Raw genomic sequence first — 19229 nt, forward strand, 5'->3', positions numbered from 1 at the left:
TAGGGAGGGGTACGGGTGGACAATACCCACCCTACAAAGCCTTTTACCCACCCTAGAAAAACTGCCAGTATTGAAAAAATATATATTTCTGGAGATAAGTACCTAGTTCTGGAGGTTAGTACCTAGTACTTACCTAATAAAAACAGTGTTTATTAACGCAGGCTATAGATTGAGTCAAGGATTGCAGAACAAAATATTATCCTGCAATCTATGATCAAGTTGTTATTGTCTGATACCCTTATTTCTGTGTCGCAGGTATAAGAAGGGATAGGAGTAAGCTCACTATTATAAATATTTTTAAGAAGGCAGAACGTATATAGATTGACAGCTGATTTATTTTATATTATACAAATGTTATAATTTTAATTCATCGAATTCAGTATGTGCTTAAGGGTTGATTTTAGAAATAATATGAAGTAATTTAACAAAAGTTAAACAAATACAATATTAACTCCGATTTTGCTGAAAGTGGAACTATTTTTTCTTTTTTACCTGGGCTCAGTGTATTTTGCGTTATGGATGAAGGGCTGCCAAGGGATACTTGGTATGACAAGGTATATACTACTACTGCTAGGTATTTGAGCAATTTTTCATTTGTATTACAGTATCTTAGAGATATAAAAAAGTCTTAACCTTTTTTATAGGTGAAATTAATATCTTAAAGGCGCTTTAAATTGAGTCAAATTCTTAGACTCAGAAGGTTATTAATAATTCTTGAAACATCTTGCACAGATCTTGATACCAGTGGCTAAGCGTGCGATTTTTTTGGGTAGGAATGATATATGTTCACCCTCAGCCATTATTATGTTCAGCAACCTGTCTATTTGGAATGCCGGGACAAATAGCAGTAGTTAAACCAACAATCTTACACATGTTATGTTTTGTTTCGATATGTCAGGCTCTTATTCAGCTATATTTCCTTAGTTAAAAATGAATAAATTCAAATGTATCAGGTCATTTCTCTATAGCCTCAACGATACCTTCTGATACTGAAAAGGGGGCAGATGTAAGTCCTAGATATCAGTTCATTTTTTAGAATTTAACGTCAACCACAACTGCGGATATAGAAAAGGTGGCAAATGTATGTCCTTGTTGTTCTATGTCGCTGGCCACAACTGCGGATATAGAAAAGGTGGCAAATGTATGTCCTTGTTGTTCTGTGTCGCTGGCCACAACTGCGGATATAGAAAAGGTGGCAAATGTATGTCCTTGTTGTTCTGTTTTTGAAGTTTCTACGACAACAAATGACTATCTCAAAATTTCTATCAGATACATTTTGGGAAAATACGAGCTGTTGGGGATTGGGGATGTATCCGCCCTCTGATCACTTTGGATCTTAAAAAAGGCACTAAAACTTCTGATTACCAGTCCAGTGAGCCCTTCCGAAGTATATACGACCACCCTTTCTATGAACAACCTTATACACCCCCAGGGCATAACTTACAACCCTTTCCCTCGAGGGCAGCGAGGGAGGGGGGGGGGGGTTGTCATCCTTAAAGACACAATTTCTGGACGTTTTAACTAAGCTGAACAAAATAGCTATCTCAAAATTTTGATTGGATGTGTTTGGGGAAATGGTTAGCGTGTGAGGGGGGTTAGTTGCCCTCCAATCACTCTTGCCTATTAAAAGGGGCACTAGCCCCTTCAATTTCCAATCAAATGAGCCTTTTTCGAAGTTTCTACGAAAACAAATGGGCTTCTCAAAATTCCTATAAGTTGCATTGCGGGAGAATACGAGGTTTGAAGGGGGGGGGATATCTACTCGTCGTCACTCTGAATCTTAAAAAAGGGCACTATGACATCTGATAACTAATTCAGTGAGCCTCCTCCAAAGTCAATACGATCACCCTTTCTATATAAACGTTATATGTCCGCAGGGCATAACTCGCTATCCTTGCCCTGAGGGCAGGAACGGCGGGTTGTCATCCTCAAAGATATAATTTCTGGACTTTTCAACCACGTTTAGCAAAATGGTTATCTTAAAATTTTGATTGGATGTGTTTAGGGAAATTTTGGGCGTGGGAGGGGTGTTACTTGCTCTCCAATCACTTTCGAATATTGAAAAGGGCACTTTCAGTTTCCAATCGAATGAGCCCTTTTCGAAGTTTCTACGACAACTCCTTCGATACGAAGTGCCCTGGTCTAACACAAAAAAAAAAAAAAAAAAAAATTATTGGGCCTACATCACTCTTTACTTAGGCAGCGCTAGTGTGCTGCCTGTGACCATGCGCGAGGATTGAATCTTGTCCACATTTTCTACTAAAGTGGACACAATTAACGATTATTAACCTCATCATATGCGTTATTACTAAATCAATTGCCAAGGAATCGTGAGAATTCTCGTAAAATTTGTCCTCAAGTTTTGTGAAATTGTAGTACTGGCAAGAGGCGGTTAAAAGTCAAAATAAAACAATTTTATTGTGATTTATTACAGACTATACAGTAAAAATGTAGTCACTAGTAGCGGAAGTTTGAATAGATATGATATATATATATATATATATATATATATATATATATATATATATATATATATATATATATATATATATATATATATATATATATATATATATATATATATATATATATATATATATATATATATATATATATATATATATATATATATATATATATATATATATATATATATATATATATCAATTTCACAGACCTGCAAGCAAAAAATCTGTTCTGCTCTACAATTCTAAATTCTTATTCACATAACAAATGTAAAATTTGTCTTTGAATTGTAATTCAAATTTCAACGACACATTAATGATTTAAAATTATGAAAAAAATTGGGATAATCAATTCCAGTTATTTCGTTAACTTTTTTAGTTATTCATTTGTTAATACCAGTGGCATTATTATAAGAGGTAGGGAGGGTTAGGAGAATATTACTTTCAGTGAAAATCTTCTTAAAAAAAGACTGATTGATACTTTATAAATGAAATGTGATTTTAGTAACTCCGCAAAAGTTTTTCGCATAATTCGGCTTATTTTTTTATTTCTAATCCCAAATGGTATATTTTAACAACTTGCATTTATTCTGTAAAAAATAAAGACGACGTCGCATGTTATATTATCTATAATTTTTAAGCAAATTAAAAATAAAGGTAGTAAATCGCGTTTTTTTTTCATAAATGAACTTCCTAATAAGGAAAAGGTAGAATGTTACTTCCCGTAGATCTTGTATTGGAGAAAACAACTTAGTGAACCAAGATGAAGGAATAATTTAAAATGAAAGCACAACTGTGCTTTTCTTAAAATTTCCTTCCGCAATTAAATATTCCTTATTTTTTATTTCTTCTTATCAGAATCACAGGCGGGAATCGTTATTGGGGTTGGGGGTTTTTATGGGGCAATAATAGAAAATGAATTTTATTTAAAGGTGTGAATAATAAGTACCAGAAATTCAAGACAATTTAGGAATTTAGTTCGGAAATAGAATCAAGGGGGGGGGGGGTTTGTTTGGTCATTTCTTTAAATAAAAATAAAAGGATATTTTCAATGGAAATACACCAAAACTCATCAAGTCTTCCAAAATCTAGAGGGAAGGGAGAGGGAGGTAAATGAGGGAAGAGGAGAAGAGGAGGAAATCTAGAGGGAAGAGGAGAGGGAGGTAATTTTATAATATAAGGTAATCTGATTTATCACCCAGAATTAGGGATAGCTTCCCTTGACCAAGAGGCCAGTGTCACCTTTAAACTTATTTAAGATTTTTTTTGAATAAGTACATTCATACTATATTCTTTGACTCAAGTAACTCATCACTTCAATTCTAAATTCTAGCTTTGCCACTGATTTAATAAATAATATTATAATATGACATCTGTTAGTACGACAAACAAACAAAACATACGCCCTTGCACACCCTAAACTACAGTGCACAAAACGTACGCTATCTGTTAGTACGTATAAACAACAAACAAAACATTTTCACAGAATGTAATCACAAAAAAAAATTCACTCCGGAGTCTTATGGTAAATGACGCTATGTGCTATTAAATTATAATATAAAACGGTCTAAAATGCAGACTCTCCTAGGACATCAGCCATGATCTTGTTGAAGCTATAACTCTGATAAATCTTCTCATTTGATGTCCCAAGTGAATTTATCTGAAAAAATAGGTAATGAAACTCAGTTCATATGATATATTCAAGACGTCAGTAAAAGGTAAAGGTAAATAATGCGGCATTGGACTTTGCAGTCCCTACCGGCGGTAGGGACTTACGTCAGTGACATTATACAAAGTATCTTATTCCTCTAATAAACATTTTAGCTAACGTTTTTGAGAAGAAAACTATACTTGACTATAAAATTAAATAATCCAGGAATGTTTAAGTAAAATAAGTCTCATTATTTTCCCTGCAACATTACTCTCTTTTTAGAAATCTAGTTAAGTATGATAAGTCTTAAGAATAATTTTTCATCTTTTTGTGTTAAATTTTAAGATGTTTCTTTGTTTAAGTTTTATTCTTGAAGGTTAAGTTTTTTTTTTTTTAAACAAAACTTAGCTAAACTAGATTTTCTGACTTTTTTTCTGCTGGGTAAATGGAGCTTTAAACAACGGGTTTGCAGCCCAAATTCCAAAATATCAAGAATGACCATTAATTTAAAGTGATTACTGTCATGGAATCCCACTTAATTACTGATTTTTTTTTTTTTTGGGGGGGGGGAGGGTGAATTTAGAAATATTGCCTCTAACCTAGTAAATAAGTGAAACACTAACATATTCTATATAAATTGACAAAAAATTTCTAAACAGATCCTAACTTCAATGTAAGGAATTTATAACACATTATATTTGTATTTTTAGGAATTTATTGTTCTCAGGCCCTATACACAAGAAAATAAAATAAAGAGAAAAATAAAAAGAAAAAGAGCAAACCAACGACACAAGGAAAAACAGAGAAAGTATAATAAAGAAGTAATTACTTATTCATGATATTGACAGCCTTCTACTTTCACGACCAACAATGACAAATTCTCTGCTCACATGCAAGATGCAATTTACAAATATAGTCTCATCACGTTTGATATATATGCAGAGAAGAAGACTAGATTTTTTCCTCTTGAGATTATGGTGTTAATTTTTAAATTTTCCCTATAATTTTTAAGTTTCACTGCTGTTTTGTCAATTTTACTTTCTTAATTCCCCTCCCCCCAACCAAAAGAAAGTCTTTTGTACATGCCTGGCTTACCAAATATGAATTTATTCTTGAACCCAAGAAGGTACAAGTATATATTTTTAAAACATCTCTGCAGAAACTGTCACAGCTCTCAGCTCTGCAGAAACTATCTGGCATACGATATAAACAATTCAGGTGAAAGCAAAACCTTGTTTCTAGGATTAACTTTTAATTATACAGAACAAACAATAAATCCCTCTTTGTTTTTCAGGTCATTTATATGTATATATAAGAAAAAAAAAATATAAATATGGTATATTGTGATTTCTAGTGAGAATGGACAGTATTTGGTGGCTACATCATAGTTATCTTTCTATTTATCTTTTATTCTATATTTAATAGTGGTGAAATCTCAAATAATTGTGCCCAATAGATGGTTCATATTGGAAGGTGTATGTAAAAAAATTCATGCGTATTTGAACTATGTTATTGTTAAGTCCAGGGAAAAAGCTGTGTGTTGAATTCCCGCTCATATCTTGATGCAAGATATTAGCTCCAAGTCTAGCCTAGGTCGTAAGCTGAAAATAACTAGAATTCAGCTTTAATTAACCAGCAAGCGTGGAGACCGTATATCCACCAGAATATATGTCACGGATCTGAATAACCCAAATGCAAAGGTTAAGTTACATCAAACATTTCCAAACAGTTTCACCACCCGGTCCGCCGTGAATGACAAAGAAAACGTCGAAGAGCTACCTGGGTACTTGGTAGAGAGAAATTCCTCTGCTACAGCGCAGGAGTCACCGAAAGAAGTCCTTGGTTTATCAAGGCCGAGAGAAATTACTTGATTTACAGAAAACCATCAAGTTAGCCGGCAAATTTTGAGCCTTCTACTCTTGAACAGAGCAAAAGGACCAAACAGCCACAGTTTTGAAGGCATTCAGAATAGACTGACGAATATACTGGACAAAATGATCGATTCAACAAAAACACTTTCTTTGTGGCACACAACATTCGTAAACTGTCCGAATCGCTAAAGAACAGCCCAAAAGGGGGAAGGGAAGGTGGATTGAAAAAACAGGTATCTGAGAGCATCTACCTGAAGAATGGACTGGGTATTACAAACCTGCTTGCGATAGTATCGAGATGGAAGGAGCATCTTTAGGATTTCTTGAATTTGTCCTATCATCCTCATATAAATGCATGTTTTCCTCAAGAGGTTCAACAAGTAACCTGTGAGGTTTGTGCTGAATATTGACATCATTGAAATAATGAACGCCTTTCGATTCGAAGAAGTCACAAGTTTCCTTTTGAAAATGGCTGATCTCCAGAACTGCACAAAAGCTGCTAAAGAGATCGTTGCAGATCAACTCAAATCAACGTTTGATTGATTCTGGATCAAAAAGAAATTCCTAAACGATTAGAAAGTTTCAGTCCTTTTGCTTCTTTTAAAAAAGAATGACAAATCCGAATGCAAGAACTATCATGGATTTGCTGAACTGCTCTCACTGATGTCATTGTAGAGCTGATTGCCATCCCTTGCCTGAATAGATTCAAACAGGCCCAAGAAGAGAGAATGAGAAGGGAACAAGCTGACTGTCACACCTAGAGTTTATGCACTGAGGATTTTTTTTTCTTTAGGCTGCTGCTCCAATTGCACCATAGATACGATCTATCACTGATTCTATTTTTCATTGATATTTTAGCAGCTTTCCATTCAAACGAGACAGTGATTCAGAGACATATTCCAACTTCCAAGACAGTGATTAACTGTACCATGTCAAATCTTTTGTACAGGACTGAGCGCCGTAGAGTAATTTTGTCGGCAAAATCATAGTTGTTGGGTGACGTGAAGCAGCTTGTAATTCCCATCAAAAGTAAAATGAGTAATGTGTATTTATTAGTATTAGAGCAAAGGGAATAACAATTTTTCCTGATGGTTAAAGGGTCTAGGTTTTCCTAAGTTATATTTAAAAATAACCCATGGTAAGGGACAATTTCAACTTACTTCATTCTGGAGAGGATTTTTCATTGGCTTTCCTTCAGCTCGCATCTAGTAAAAGAATTTAACTACATTACTTGTTAAATCTTATATATTATCTATTACTAGCTTACCTGTCATGTATTACTGCCAAAAAAAGGAAAGGAAATTAAAGGAGAATCCCTCTGAAAAATTCTTCTGCATTGGGTAAGGGAGAAAAATCACCCCCGGCAGAAAACTCCCCACCGGAGAAAGTGCCCAACGTGTAAAATCTCCCCCGGAAACTACCCCCGTCCAAAAATTCCCCTCCAACGTGAGACGGAGAGGAGGAGGAACATTTCTCCTCCCCCGTGTGTTAATAACGATTGTATTTTATGGTTTCTAAGTTTTGAAAAATTTTCAGTGGAAAATTCTCCCCTCATGGAGAAATTTCCTTCCCTGAGGATATCTCCCCGAAAATTCCCCCGCGAAAAATTACACCCCCCCCCCCCCCCGAAAATTTTCCGAAGGAAATTCTCTCCTCCCTCTCTCTACCGTCAGATTGATACAGATTTCACTGACAATGACAAAGTGCTATATTATTATTTTTGCTAGAACATGGTTTTGCAACTTTCCATTTGGACACTACGTTCCTGGACGCATTCTGAGCGTCAAGTTCTGTTTAAAAATAAAAAAAATGTATAAAGATGCTACCGAAAATGTCAAAACGTTATATTTAAGTGCTTAAGACATCCTGAATAATAATTTCTTTTTAGTAGAAATATGAATATATAAAGATGCCAATGAAAGGATCGAAATATTATATTCACGTGTTTAAGAACATGAATTTGCTACTTGACGTTCGTATAGGGAAGCTTAAAACGTGATTCGACAAAATATATCTTGAACGTTACATTTTGTTTCGGAAAAATTTGAAAAGAATAAAATCAATTTGATAAAAAATCAATATTCTGAATAATAAATTTTGTCTCATATAGCTTTTATGTTTCCAGCGTTTGAGAATATAAGTTTACTACTCGTTGTTGAGATGGAGAATTTAAAGTTCGACGCGACGCAAAAAATTCGATGGGTTTGATATTTTCTAGACATTGCAGGTCAAAACCATTGGTTCCAGAAAACCTAGAATGCCAAAACTACATTCTGTCTCACCAAGTGTTTGCGCTCTCCTGGAGGATTTGAAAAATACAGATGGGAAGAGTTCACTTTTCATCGTTGCAAACGTTAAAGTTTTAAATCCAATAGTGTAAAAATGTCAATTGTTTGCTGGTCGTTGATTGAGAGAATATGCTTAGGAAAGTATTGACGGTCAAAAAACCTTATCATAAATATTAAAAGAAAATATATATAAGCATATAAATGATAGAGGGATGGAAAAAATCAAAGAAAAAAGACTATAAAACTGAAAGACAGAGAAAGAAGGGTACACATAAAATTTGTCGGTATTTACCAATACAATCTAAGTCAAATCTTTGGAAGAAAAAACAATTAATTATTTCCATAATACTAAAAGAAATGTAAATTGAAGCACTTAACGCTTAAAAGAAATCAACAATTAACCTAATATTGTGTCAATCAGGTACGTGGAATGGTAAAAAAAAAAAAAACAGTGGGCTCCTCTGATTAGCTTTGATGGAATAAGATTCGCCACTAAAGACTGCCTTCCCTGTCGACTTATATAAGCTTAACTTTGTTGGCAATCTCCCAATGAATCCAGAGATCATTGAAGAGCTGACCAAAAATTGCTTGAGCTCTAGTTATTCTTCTACTCACATCTTGATCACGTCTTCCTTGGGAATCCACCTCGCATATCAGACAGACGAAACTATCAACTTTTTTAGAGGAAGGCCACAGATGGTATATTGTGATATACCATCTGTTGTGATATACCATAGGTTGACATTGTGATATATTGTGATATACCATCAGGTTGACATAGTCTGTTGTGATGATTATTCGATAACTTTCGTTTTCTCCGTATTTATTTGTAGACCAAGATAGGCTGAGAAGTGTACCACTTCGTCAAGCATTTTCTGAGCTGACTTTGAGCTCGGAGCGAGAAGATTTGCATCGTTTACTAGTCCAGACCTGTCAGGTTGACATTTCTATACACTGCTATTCCCTCAGATTTTTCGAGACCATGACTAAGGATTCAATCGACACAGTAATTAGATAAAAAGAAAACTGGCGAGAGGTTACAACCTTGTTTCACACATATTCTACATCGAACAGAGGGGAATCTTCGCCACCGATTTTAACTCCAGACGCAAATTCTTAGTAATAAGCTTCCAGAATATTATTGAATTTTTGGGTTATGCCATCTTCAAGAAGAATCTTCCACAAGGTATTTCGTTCAACTAAAACGATCATGCTCTGCCGGATCAAAATCCAGACTGGTAAAGAAAAGTAAAGGATTTCTTTTCTTAATGACTTTAATGCTTCAGTGGAGCTACCCGGTACTTTCATTTTGCTCCAAGCGGTAACAAATTAGTTACCGTTCAAACAGTTCGTGGTAACGAACTCTAAATAAGGAGCCACCCGTGTCAATGGTAACCGAAACTCTAGAAAACGGTATTTTGATACAAATAGATACATCAAAAGAATTAGATTTTAATGCTTATTTCAAATATATAAGTTTCATCACGTTTAGTCCTACCCATAAAAAAGTTACGCGCCTGAGAATATTTGGCTGATTTTCGAAAAAAGGGGGAAGGACCCCCTAAAAGTTATAGGACCTTAATGAAAATCACACCATCATATTCAGCGTATCAGAGAACCCTACTGTAGAGGTTTCAAGCTCTTATCTACAATGTGAAATTTTGCATTTTTTGCCAGAAGAAAGATCACGGATGCGTGTTTATTTTTTATTATTATTTTTTTTTTTCTCTCTTTTTCCCAGGGGTGACCGTATCGACCCAGTGGTCCTAGAATATCATGGGAGGGCTCATTGGACTGGAAATTAAAAGTTGTAGTGCCCTTTTTAAGTGACCAAAAAAATGGATGGAGGGCAACTAGGCCCCCTCCCACGCTCATTTTTTTCCCAAAGTCACCCGATCAAAATTTTGAGATAGCCATTTTGTTCAGCATGGTCGAAAATATTATAACTATGTCTTTTAGGATGACTTAATCCCTCGAAGCCTCCAGGGAGAGGGCTGAAAGTTATGAACTTTACCCAATGTTATCATATAGTATTGGTTATTGGGAAGTATACAGACGTTTTCAGGAGGGTTTTTTTCTGGTAGTGGGGGGTGGGGGTGGGTCGGGGGTTATATGGGAGGATTTTTTCATGAAGGAAGCTTTCAGGGGGGAAGGGACATTGCTATGAAGGGGGCGCCGGATTTCCCATCATTAATTTAAAAAAAAATCAGAAATTAAATATAAAAAACAAGTTTTTCAACTGAAAGTAAGGAGCAACATCAAAACTTAAAACGAATAAAAAATATTACCTATATAAGTGGGTTTACATTCTAATCAATACCTCGCTCTTAATACTAAAGATTGGTTATAGTTCCATAAGAATTATTTATTCTAATGAACGACCATCGTGATTAAGGGGTCATTTTTGAAGAATCAGAACACAATTTCGTTTACTTATTCAATGACGGTGAACCAAAATAAAAGCTGCATTAACTAAAAAACGATCAGAAATTAAATAAAAAAAACAAGTTTTTTAAACTGAAAGTAAGGAGCGGCATTAAAACTTAAAACGAACAGAAAGTAGTCCGTATATGAAAGGGGCTGTCCCCTCCTCAACGCCTCGCTCTTTACGCTAAAGTTTGACTCTGTCTCACAACTTTATTTTTTAAAACAATAAAAAACTTTAGCGTAAAGAGCAAGGCAAATGGATAATTTTAGTTATTTACTTGATAATTTTTTTGTTTGAACAATTTAACAGCCAAATAATGTTTTATTTTCATCTATTAAGTGCTATATAGATGAAATTTGATTGTATGTCACCTCTTAAACAAAGACGTTCGTTTGTTTTCTGTTTGTCGTTTGCTGTGCTAAATAATTTTTTTTTTCAATTGAAAAAGGGTTTCGAGCTTGTACTAAAATTTGGATTTGGAACTTGGTGTTATTGTCCTAATAACTGCTGTTCAGTTCTTTTAAATTACTTTACTCTATTTAAGTAAATATGCTACAACAGGCGTTCATCCTTGGGATACACCAGCATGTCGAACAATGCTATATACACACATACATCTTCTGTAAAGAAAACCTAAGAATCTAGTTAAACTACAACTTAGGAGTTACCTTTGGAGCCCTAGGGGCTGTATAGACTTTCGTAACAGGTGGTCGCATTTCTGTCGTCTGAACTTTTTCGTTTTCTTCAATTAAAGCTTGATAGGTAGGGGACTGGTGGGGGTCATAGAGTTTAGATTGTGGTCCAAGTGCACTGACAGCGTCACCCTCTTTCTGTAGTGGAGTTCTTGTTTCTGGGTTTACTGCTGCTGTTGGCTTGCCAAGACTAAAACATATGGCGATTTGTAAAAATTACTGCACTGAAATTAACTGCCGTAGTACAAACCAACTCTTATCGCCATATTCTCTTTAATTATCATAACTGATAAAATGATTCTTAAAAGAAAATTTTATCGTTTTTTTTTGTTGAAATTGGGGGTAAAATCATCTGTGAATCCAATTCATTCATGAATCCAACACATATTTTTAATTTGCTGAGGGAAGCTACCTGAGACCGCCAAAGCTACGCACACTTCTACTAATCCTGTTCAGTGTTTCACTCTTTTACTCCCTAGCACGAAGTTCCCGTTTCCTCTAAATCCTTTCTTAAGACCTCGTTCCACCCCAATCGATGATAACCTGCTTTTAAATAGGCCCTAGATGGATGTCAAATAAGCACGGTTAGATATTGCTGATATTTCTTTTTCGCCATCATCAAGCACACAATGTTTTGAATGGGCTTGGCATCCCTCTCAACATTTTCATAAGGTTTCACCTTAATACCCTTAGCCTTTTTGGAGCCTCAGGATCAAGTATGCCCTCTTTTGAAATATAAAATCCCTATATGTCAACATAAGCAAAATTATATAACTTATAGCCCTTGCCCGGAGACTGGAGGGAGGTATGTCAAGCCTAGAGACATAGTTATTTGACATTTGGACTATTTTGAGCAAAATAGCTATCTAAAAATTTTGATATGATAAATTTGGGGGAAAGGACAGGGGGGGGGGAGCTGTATGCCCTTTGATTACTTTTGACTTTTAACAAGGCCACTATAACTTCTGATCTCCAATCGAAGCTTATACGACAATCCGCTCCATAGAAAACCTTATACGTTAATAATAAGCAGCTTGCCTAACTTACAGTCATTGCCCCAGTGGCTAGGGGGGGGGGGGGTTCAACCCTGAAAGTATAGTTGGCCTTTGACTATTTTGAACAGAATGGCTACTCCTTTAGACTCTTAAAAAGGAAATAGAACTTTTGATTTCCAATCGAATGAGCTCCCTCCAAAGTTTATGCGACACCTCTTCCACAAAAACATTATATGCTAACAATACGTAACTTGCATTAGTAGCCCTCGCCATGGAGGCTGTGGAAGGGGGGGGGCTTTATCAAACCTGGGACCATAGTTATTTAACCTTTGGGCTATTTTGAACAAAATGGCCGTCTCAAAATTTTGATCGGAAGCATTTGGGGGGAAAAGAACTTAGGGGGGGGGGGTACTCTCTCTCATTTTTGAGTCTTAAAAAGAAAACTAGAACTTTCGATTTCAAATCCAATGAGCCTTCCCCAAAGTTTATACGATGCACTCTTCCATAAAACTTGTCTATGTTAACAATGGGAAAGTTGCATAACTCACAGCTCTTGCCCTGGAGGCTATGGAAGATTTCGACTATTTACAACAAAATGGCTATCTCAAAATTTTGATGGAATGTATTTGGAGAAAAAAAGGTAGGGAGGGCTAGTTGCCCTCCGATCACTTTTTAATCTTGAAAAGGGAACTAGAACTTCCGATTTTCAATCGAATGAGCCCCCTCCAAAGTTTTTATGACCACCCCTTCCATATGAATAAAGTGCCTCTGGTAAATAATAATAACAATAAGACATTGAAGCATTATGGCCTTTATTATAGGCAACGCTAGACCCCGGCACCACGGCGATAAGGGAAGGCCGACCGCGATGGGGCCAAAAATAGCAGCGGCGTTGCGCCTCCGGCGCACCCCGATGACTTTTTCGTGCCACCGCTGATGAGATGTATGCCGAGTGCCTCCGGTGCGATCAATGTTGACCGCTAACATTAATGTTTTCATCAGTCTTTCTCAAATCCTAGCTTGAATTTACAACAGATTCGAGCCTATTCATGAGTTAAAAACTTCGCTAGTCGCTGGCTGGACACTGGTCTTCTTCGTAATTCATCAAGAGAAGTAGAAATCTGGTAGAAACAAAATAGCAGTGGTGTTTCAGAACCCTTGTATAATAGTTGAAATAATAGTTTCGCCGTGGCATTCAATAAGATCCAAGGAAACTAATTAAAAGGGAGACCACACAAAAGCCAAAATAGACCAGTAGCCTATGTCAAATAGAAAAAATATCCAAGACAATGAAAAATTCCCAATGGGGGGGGGGGGGGTCTTGGTTCTATCAAAATATTTGTAGGGTTTCCCAGGGAATTTGATATCATTTTCTTCCGTCTCCGCTTTAAATGAAAAGAATAATTAGCTTTTTGGCATCCCTGCTTCCAATTAAAACAAATTGAGGTATTATCATGTTAAAATGATAGCCCCCTATCCCCCCATATAGGCAATAACATACAATTTTCTTGTAAATAATATTTTTGGGGTCATTTCCGTTCCTCCAATCATCAATACCTCAACCTTGTACATTGTCTATAGCTAATTTTTTTCTCAATAGAAGGTGTTTTTTTTTTTGGGGGGGGGGGGGTTAAAATTTTCAGAACAATGATTGTATTTTCTTTAATCTATCAGGCGTTCAATAATTGTGCATTAAACATTAAGAAAATTTATCTAAAAATAGAAAAAGAAAAGAAAATTCGACAAACTTACTATTCAGCTGTCGCAAAAATCTGTTGACTATCAATTTCAAAATTCAACTGAACCTGTATAGTGTATGCGTTCCGTTCAACTTAAAAATAAAATTCTTGACTACGAATGATGTAAGAATCTTATATCAATTGGGAAACTGCATTCAAAATGGTTTAATCTCATCAAAGAGTTCGTGGTAACGAACTGTAAGTAAGGAGCGACCGGGCTCAATAGTAACCGAAACTCATAAAGTTCAAATCCTTTGGCTCTGAGTTTTTCCCCGATGTAGCTTATAATTCGCTGTTTGTTCTGAGAATTGCTCAAAAAATCTTCCTTCTTTTTCTGGAGCTTCATTCCTAAACTGCAATCGACCACTTGATGCTGGCTTACCTTACACCGTCGTTGTGTGTAGCATCTTTCGTGGTTGGGTCAGCACTGTGTCTATCGAAGACAACAGTAGGGGAGGTACAGCGTCGAGTAACGAAACTAACATAGCTGTCAAAGATTAAATCATAAGTATCATCAATCTTCCAAGGTACTTGCTGAAGCAGCCAACCTCCGTCAACTACAATGACACGATCTGACACTGACAGGTGGTGAATCGAGTCCGTTTTTGCTTCTTTCCCTATTGCTTTCGCTAGTGCAGGTTTGTCTGGCTGACGCATTATGCCAGGATTCTCAAACAAAGCGTGCGGATAATTGCAAAAGTTCGTAACGTAGAGTTTATGCCATGTCATTTTCAGATGTATGGACAGCAGTCGAAAGACGTTGAAAAAGCAGTATAGGGTCGATATGCAAAATCTTGCCATCTATCCTAATGTTCCCATCGGATGCCAGTGTAACGACTTTGTCTTTCTTCCTGAATGAGAAATTTTCGACGGATTGGCCATCCATGCGCTGCAGGATCAGCTCACCTACAGCTTTAGCATCCTTTGCATTGACGCCTTTTTGGGGAATCAGCCTGGAACCTATACTTCTAGGCTCTGTGGAACTATTGAAAGGAGAGTTCTCTAGAAGGATTTACAGAAACGTCAGTAGATCCTTAATATCTCTCTTTATTCGTGCTGCGATTGCAGTAACGTGCTGTTCACTAGAACTGTACACTAGGCCCGTCAGTTTCTGCATTAGATCATTCACTGAAGCGAGTACTGACATAGACATTGTCCATATGTTTCTCTGAAGCTCAGTCATCCCTTTTCCTCTTGTCAGCGGTCCATCTGTTTTTAAGCTCTTCATCAGCACTGTCTCTATGACGAGGTTTGGAGCCCATCCAGCCCAAAAACGATCACTTCGTCGGGCAATAAACTTGCCGCTTGCAAACTGTCCGAGGAGCTGTGGTTTCGATGTTTCAAGTTCCTGCATCATCTGAAGAAAAAGACGAACTGACTTGGCATAAAGATTATGCCCCGCAGCTGCGAGGTATGGGAGCATATCAGAAAAAGAGGATAAGTAGGGATCTCAGTCTCCAGTCCTTTCTGCTTTCAAAAACTTCCGAAAGATCAAACCATTTCGGAATACTGTATGAATAGTTTCGCAGTTCTGCTGGATTTCAGAGACGATTTTAAGGCTTCGAGGCGTAGCGAAACCACCTGAAGGGCTTCGTGGTTAGCCGTTTCTTCCACAGCAATGTTTCCATCCACCAAATCGTCATACACACTGGAGACTCGTACAAGATCTTCGTGGTCGGAAGGTCTCTCGCCATACGGAATCGAATATGCCATGCACTACTACTACTAACAACTCACCGCATCACCAACCCGCCTGAGGCCAACACAGCTACGTACGCTCCTCCTCTATCCCAATCTATTCAATGTGTCCCTTTTTATACCCTCCAACGAAGTTCCCAGTTCCTTAAAATCTTTCTTTATGACGTCCTCCCCTCTCATACGAGGACGACTTGCTTTCTGTTTAGCCCTAGATGGTTGGCCGAAAAGAACAATCTTCGGCAATCTGTCATCCTTCATCCGCACAACTTGCCCTAGCCACCTCAACCTTTCTTTCATTATAGCCCTAGAGAGCAGTATTGAACCACATTTTTCGTATAGCCTATTGTTTGAAATACGGTCAGTCAGCCGGGAACCCAGAACAATCCTTAAGCAATTTCTCTGGAAAACATCTAGCAAATTTTCATCCGCTTTTCGGAGCATCCATGCTTCAGAGCCATATTTGACCACTGTCATTACTGTAGCTTCTAATATGCCATGCACAAAAGTTAAATATTCAATGATGTGTCGACTAGCTAGTGAGCTCTTACTGCTCTTGCAACCGCTTTGCCGCTGAAAATGTGTTTCACTGTATTCTCCCCGTACACAAGTTCTAACATCTCTTTCAGCCCTGACGCTTCCATTATATAGCCCATGGCCCCTAAGGAGCTCACTCGTGTATGGAACCCTCCAAGCATTGTTACAATTTTCTTCAGGGTACCTGCTGGAGGCTCGTCATGAATAATATTTGTCGCTTTCCAGAAAAGGGGCTGGTCAAACGTGACAGCGGGAGTTACACCGAGTCTTTGTGCTTGGTCACTGATGAATATAAGTTTGGAGTAAATATACGACGGATCAGTAGATTTGTAGTCTATCATAGGTAAAAACAGAACTGAGGATCGTCCGTAATATTCTCTGACGTGCACTGCCTGCATAAGGGCACTTCAACCAGGTCTTTGGCTTCTAAAAATCCAGCTGCTGTGCCAAAGGAGGTCCAAGTTCCATTCAGAGGTTGTACAGCTCTGGAGAGTTTTATACACCATGCCAGCGCCCTCTTTGTTCCTTCGATTGTAGAAATGGAAGGTAATGCCTGCGATGTCTTTTAGGGTTTCTGCATTAATTTCCATTCGAGGAATACTGGGCATTGTCGTTTTCGTTTTGGGACTCACTATTGCAATAATCCCCATTCCATGAAATGTGCCTTTACCATCGATCGTGCAGACATCACGGTCTACGGTATCTGCTGCAAACTGCAAAAAACTTCCAGCGCCAAGCGTGAAAAGACCAGTCCCATGACTTGCAGCTGCGTTTCGTTCAAATCTGAGCACTTCTTTATAGGATGAACAGAAGCCCAGCTTATGGTTGTTGTCTATTAGAAACCGTGATCCGAAGTGGTGGTGGAGCTGAACTGCTACAAACACCTGAAGAAGTGCGAGGACTGTTCGAGGTAAACAGGCTTGTACTATTGCTTGACCAAGAGCTGCCACTGCAATATTCTTGTTTTCCCCTGGTATTAAATCGCAAAGAAGAATGCGCAAGGACTTGGGAAGGTAGCTTAAGCATGTTTGACATTGTCAAGAGACTTGAAAATTGGATACTCTTCTGATAAAGGAGGTAGGCTTTTAGCTTCACTTTTGATTATTCTAGCAACCGTTTTATCAAGTTCATGATCTCTACGTCCTCAGATTGGTCCTTAGGAAGCGTACGATGCTCGTTCAGAATGAAATGAGCCGTCTCTCTAAATGTCACAATGCTAGCTTTCCCAGGCAAATCCGTAATAAGCACACGATTCCCGTAGCTTTCAAGCAAAAGACGTTGAATGTGCTTCTATACTTTTTAAGTGCTCTAGATATATTTCAAAAGCTTCTCGCTTCTTTGTTTTGGCTGGTCTTCCCGCCTTGGCAGAATCGGTTTCTTTCTCCTCTTTGCACCGTTTGGCATGCTTTTGTTTGCCTTAAAGCTCACATAGCATGATTTAAGGTAAACTGCATCTGCAGCATGGAGGATGCTCGACAGTTTTCCCAGTTTCCCCCTTTACCCCTGTTTTTCGGGTACTCGCCCCACTAGGATTTATAGGGACTTTTAGTATGTTGTACAGATTTTTTTTTTCTTATCATTTTGGTACCCTTTTCGTTTATATTGCAATTTTGTCCGGGTTTGGCCCTTTTTTGAGCTAAAAGTCCTGGACTATATGAGCTTCATGAATAAGGACTATGTGAAGTCAACGAATGCATTTCAACTTAAAGTAAATGACCTAAGTGTTTACCTTCCCTTGGAAAGTATTTATTTCGGTCCAAATGGGCAGGACTCTCTCTTGACACTAAAATCAGATCCAGGTTTGCCCCATGACGCAGTTGTCATCAGCAGATCCAAACTTGATTTCGTTTGGATGATGACATTTACAAATATGCAAAAATGGTTGACCCTGTATCAGCTAAGTCATTACGGCCCTGGTTCTCTCCAACCCCTTGTTCGAAAGCATGGGAAAGTATCATGGGATGAAAACAAAATCGAACAGGAGTGGAGAAAGCAAAGTCGCATCAATGTTGAAAACATTGAAAATATGGACGTGGTTACCTACTGGCTTTAGTCTTTTTCGGAGAAAAAACGCTTCCGGAATCATAAAGACGGACAGACAGAACAAGCTTAAAACGGAAACGTTTTGTGGAATTCTTAAAACAAAATAGGGTATGAAGCAGGCCCAAGAAAGTGCCCCATGCATTCGTGAACACGAGTAGCTACTTCTGCATATGAAAAGAGTCAAGGCTTCAGCTACCATCGGCAAAAAGGACGAAGGTGTTGAATCTGATTCTGACTAAAAATTGATTTGTCTTGATTTTTTATTATCAATATAACCTTAATCTCAGTCTGAGGCAACTAATGGAAATTTTCACATTGGTGTGATAAGCAGTGTGCCCTTATAACCCAAATTACCAAAAATGACCATATAAAATAAATATTTATTTAATTTGACCACCATATCCACTGACCTATTGACGCAACCAATTAAGCACTCTGATTGGTCATGCGAAACAGAAAACAGAATTAAAATCTTTTTCTCTTACTTAATCTATTTCGCCTTACTGCACATTACTGCATGATTATGCCTAAGTATTGTTTTATATTTTACCTTATCTATATTTTACCTTATTATATTTTACTTATTATTTTATTTTACCTTATTATATTTATTTAATATAATTATTATAATATTATTATTATTATTATTATATTAATATTATTATTATTATAATATTATTATATATTACAATTATTATTATTATAATTATATAATTATTATATTATTTATTATTTACCTTATTATTTTATTTTACCTTATATTATTTATATTTTACCTTATTATATTTTACCTAAGTATTTTATAAAGTATATTTTAAACAATTT

At 36.9% G+C, this 19229-nt stretch overlaps 1 protein-coding gene across 8 annotated transcripts in view; it reads right to left on the reverse strand.

The window, feature by feature from the left end:
* Positions 1 to 3839: 3839 nt before the first annotated feature.
* LOC148945543 (PDZ and LIM domain protein 3-like) overlaps positions 3840 to 19229 on the reverse strand; it is a 128980-nt gene continuing 113590 nt past the window's right edge. For 7 of the 8 annotated variants that reach the window (XM_089099140.1, XM_089099143.1, XM_089099139.1 and 4 more), the window contains 3 exons: positions 11372 to 11585; positions 7148 to 7192; positions 3840 to 4125 (listed from right to left, as the gene is read on the reverse strand). In XM_089099140.1, the coding sequence (XP_088955266.1) occupies positions 4033 to 4125; positions 7148 to 7192; positions 11372 to 11585 (352 nt within the window). In that variant the 3' untranslated portion in view covers positions 3840 to 4032. The remainder of the gene's footprint in view (positions 4126 to 7147; positions 7193 to 11371; positions 11586 to 19229) is intronic. The other variant, XM_089099142.1, reaches the window with a different exon arrangement.

Source organism: Artemia sp. Qi Xiang Cuo, chromosome 13 (assembly GCF_049724085.1).
Source record: "Artemia sp. Qi Xiang Cuo chromosome 13, ASM4972408v1, whole genome shotgun sequence".
Lineage (NCBI taxonomy): Eukaryota > Metazoa > Arthropoda > Branchiopoda > Anostraca > Artemiidae > Artemia > Artemia sp. Qi Xiang Cuo.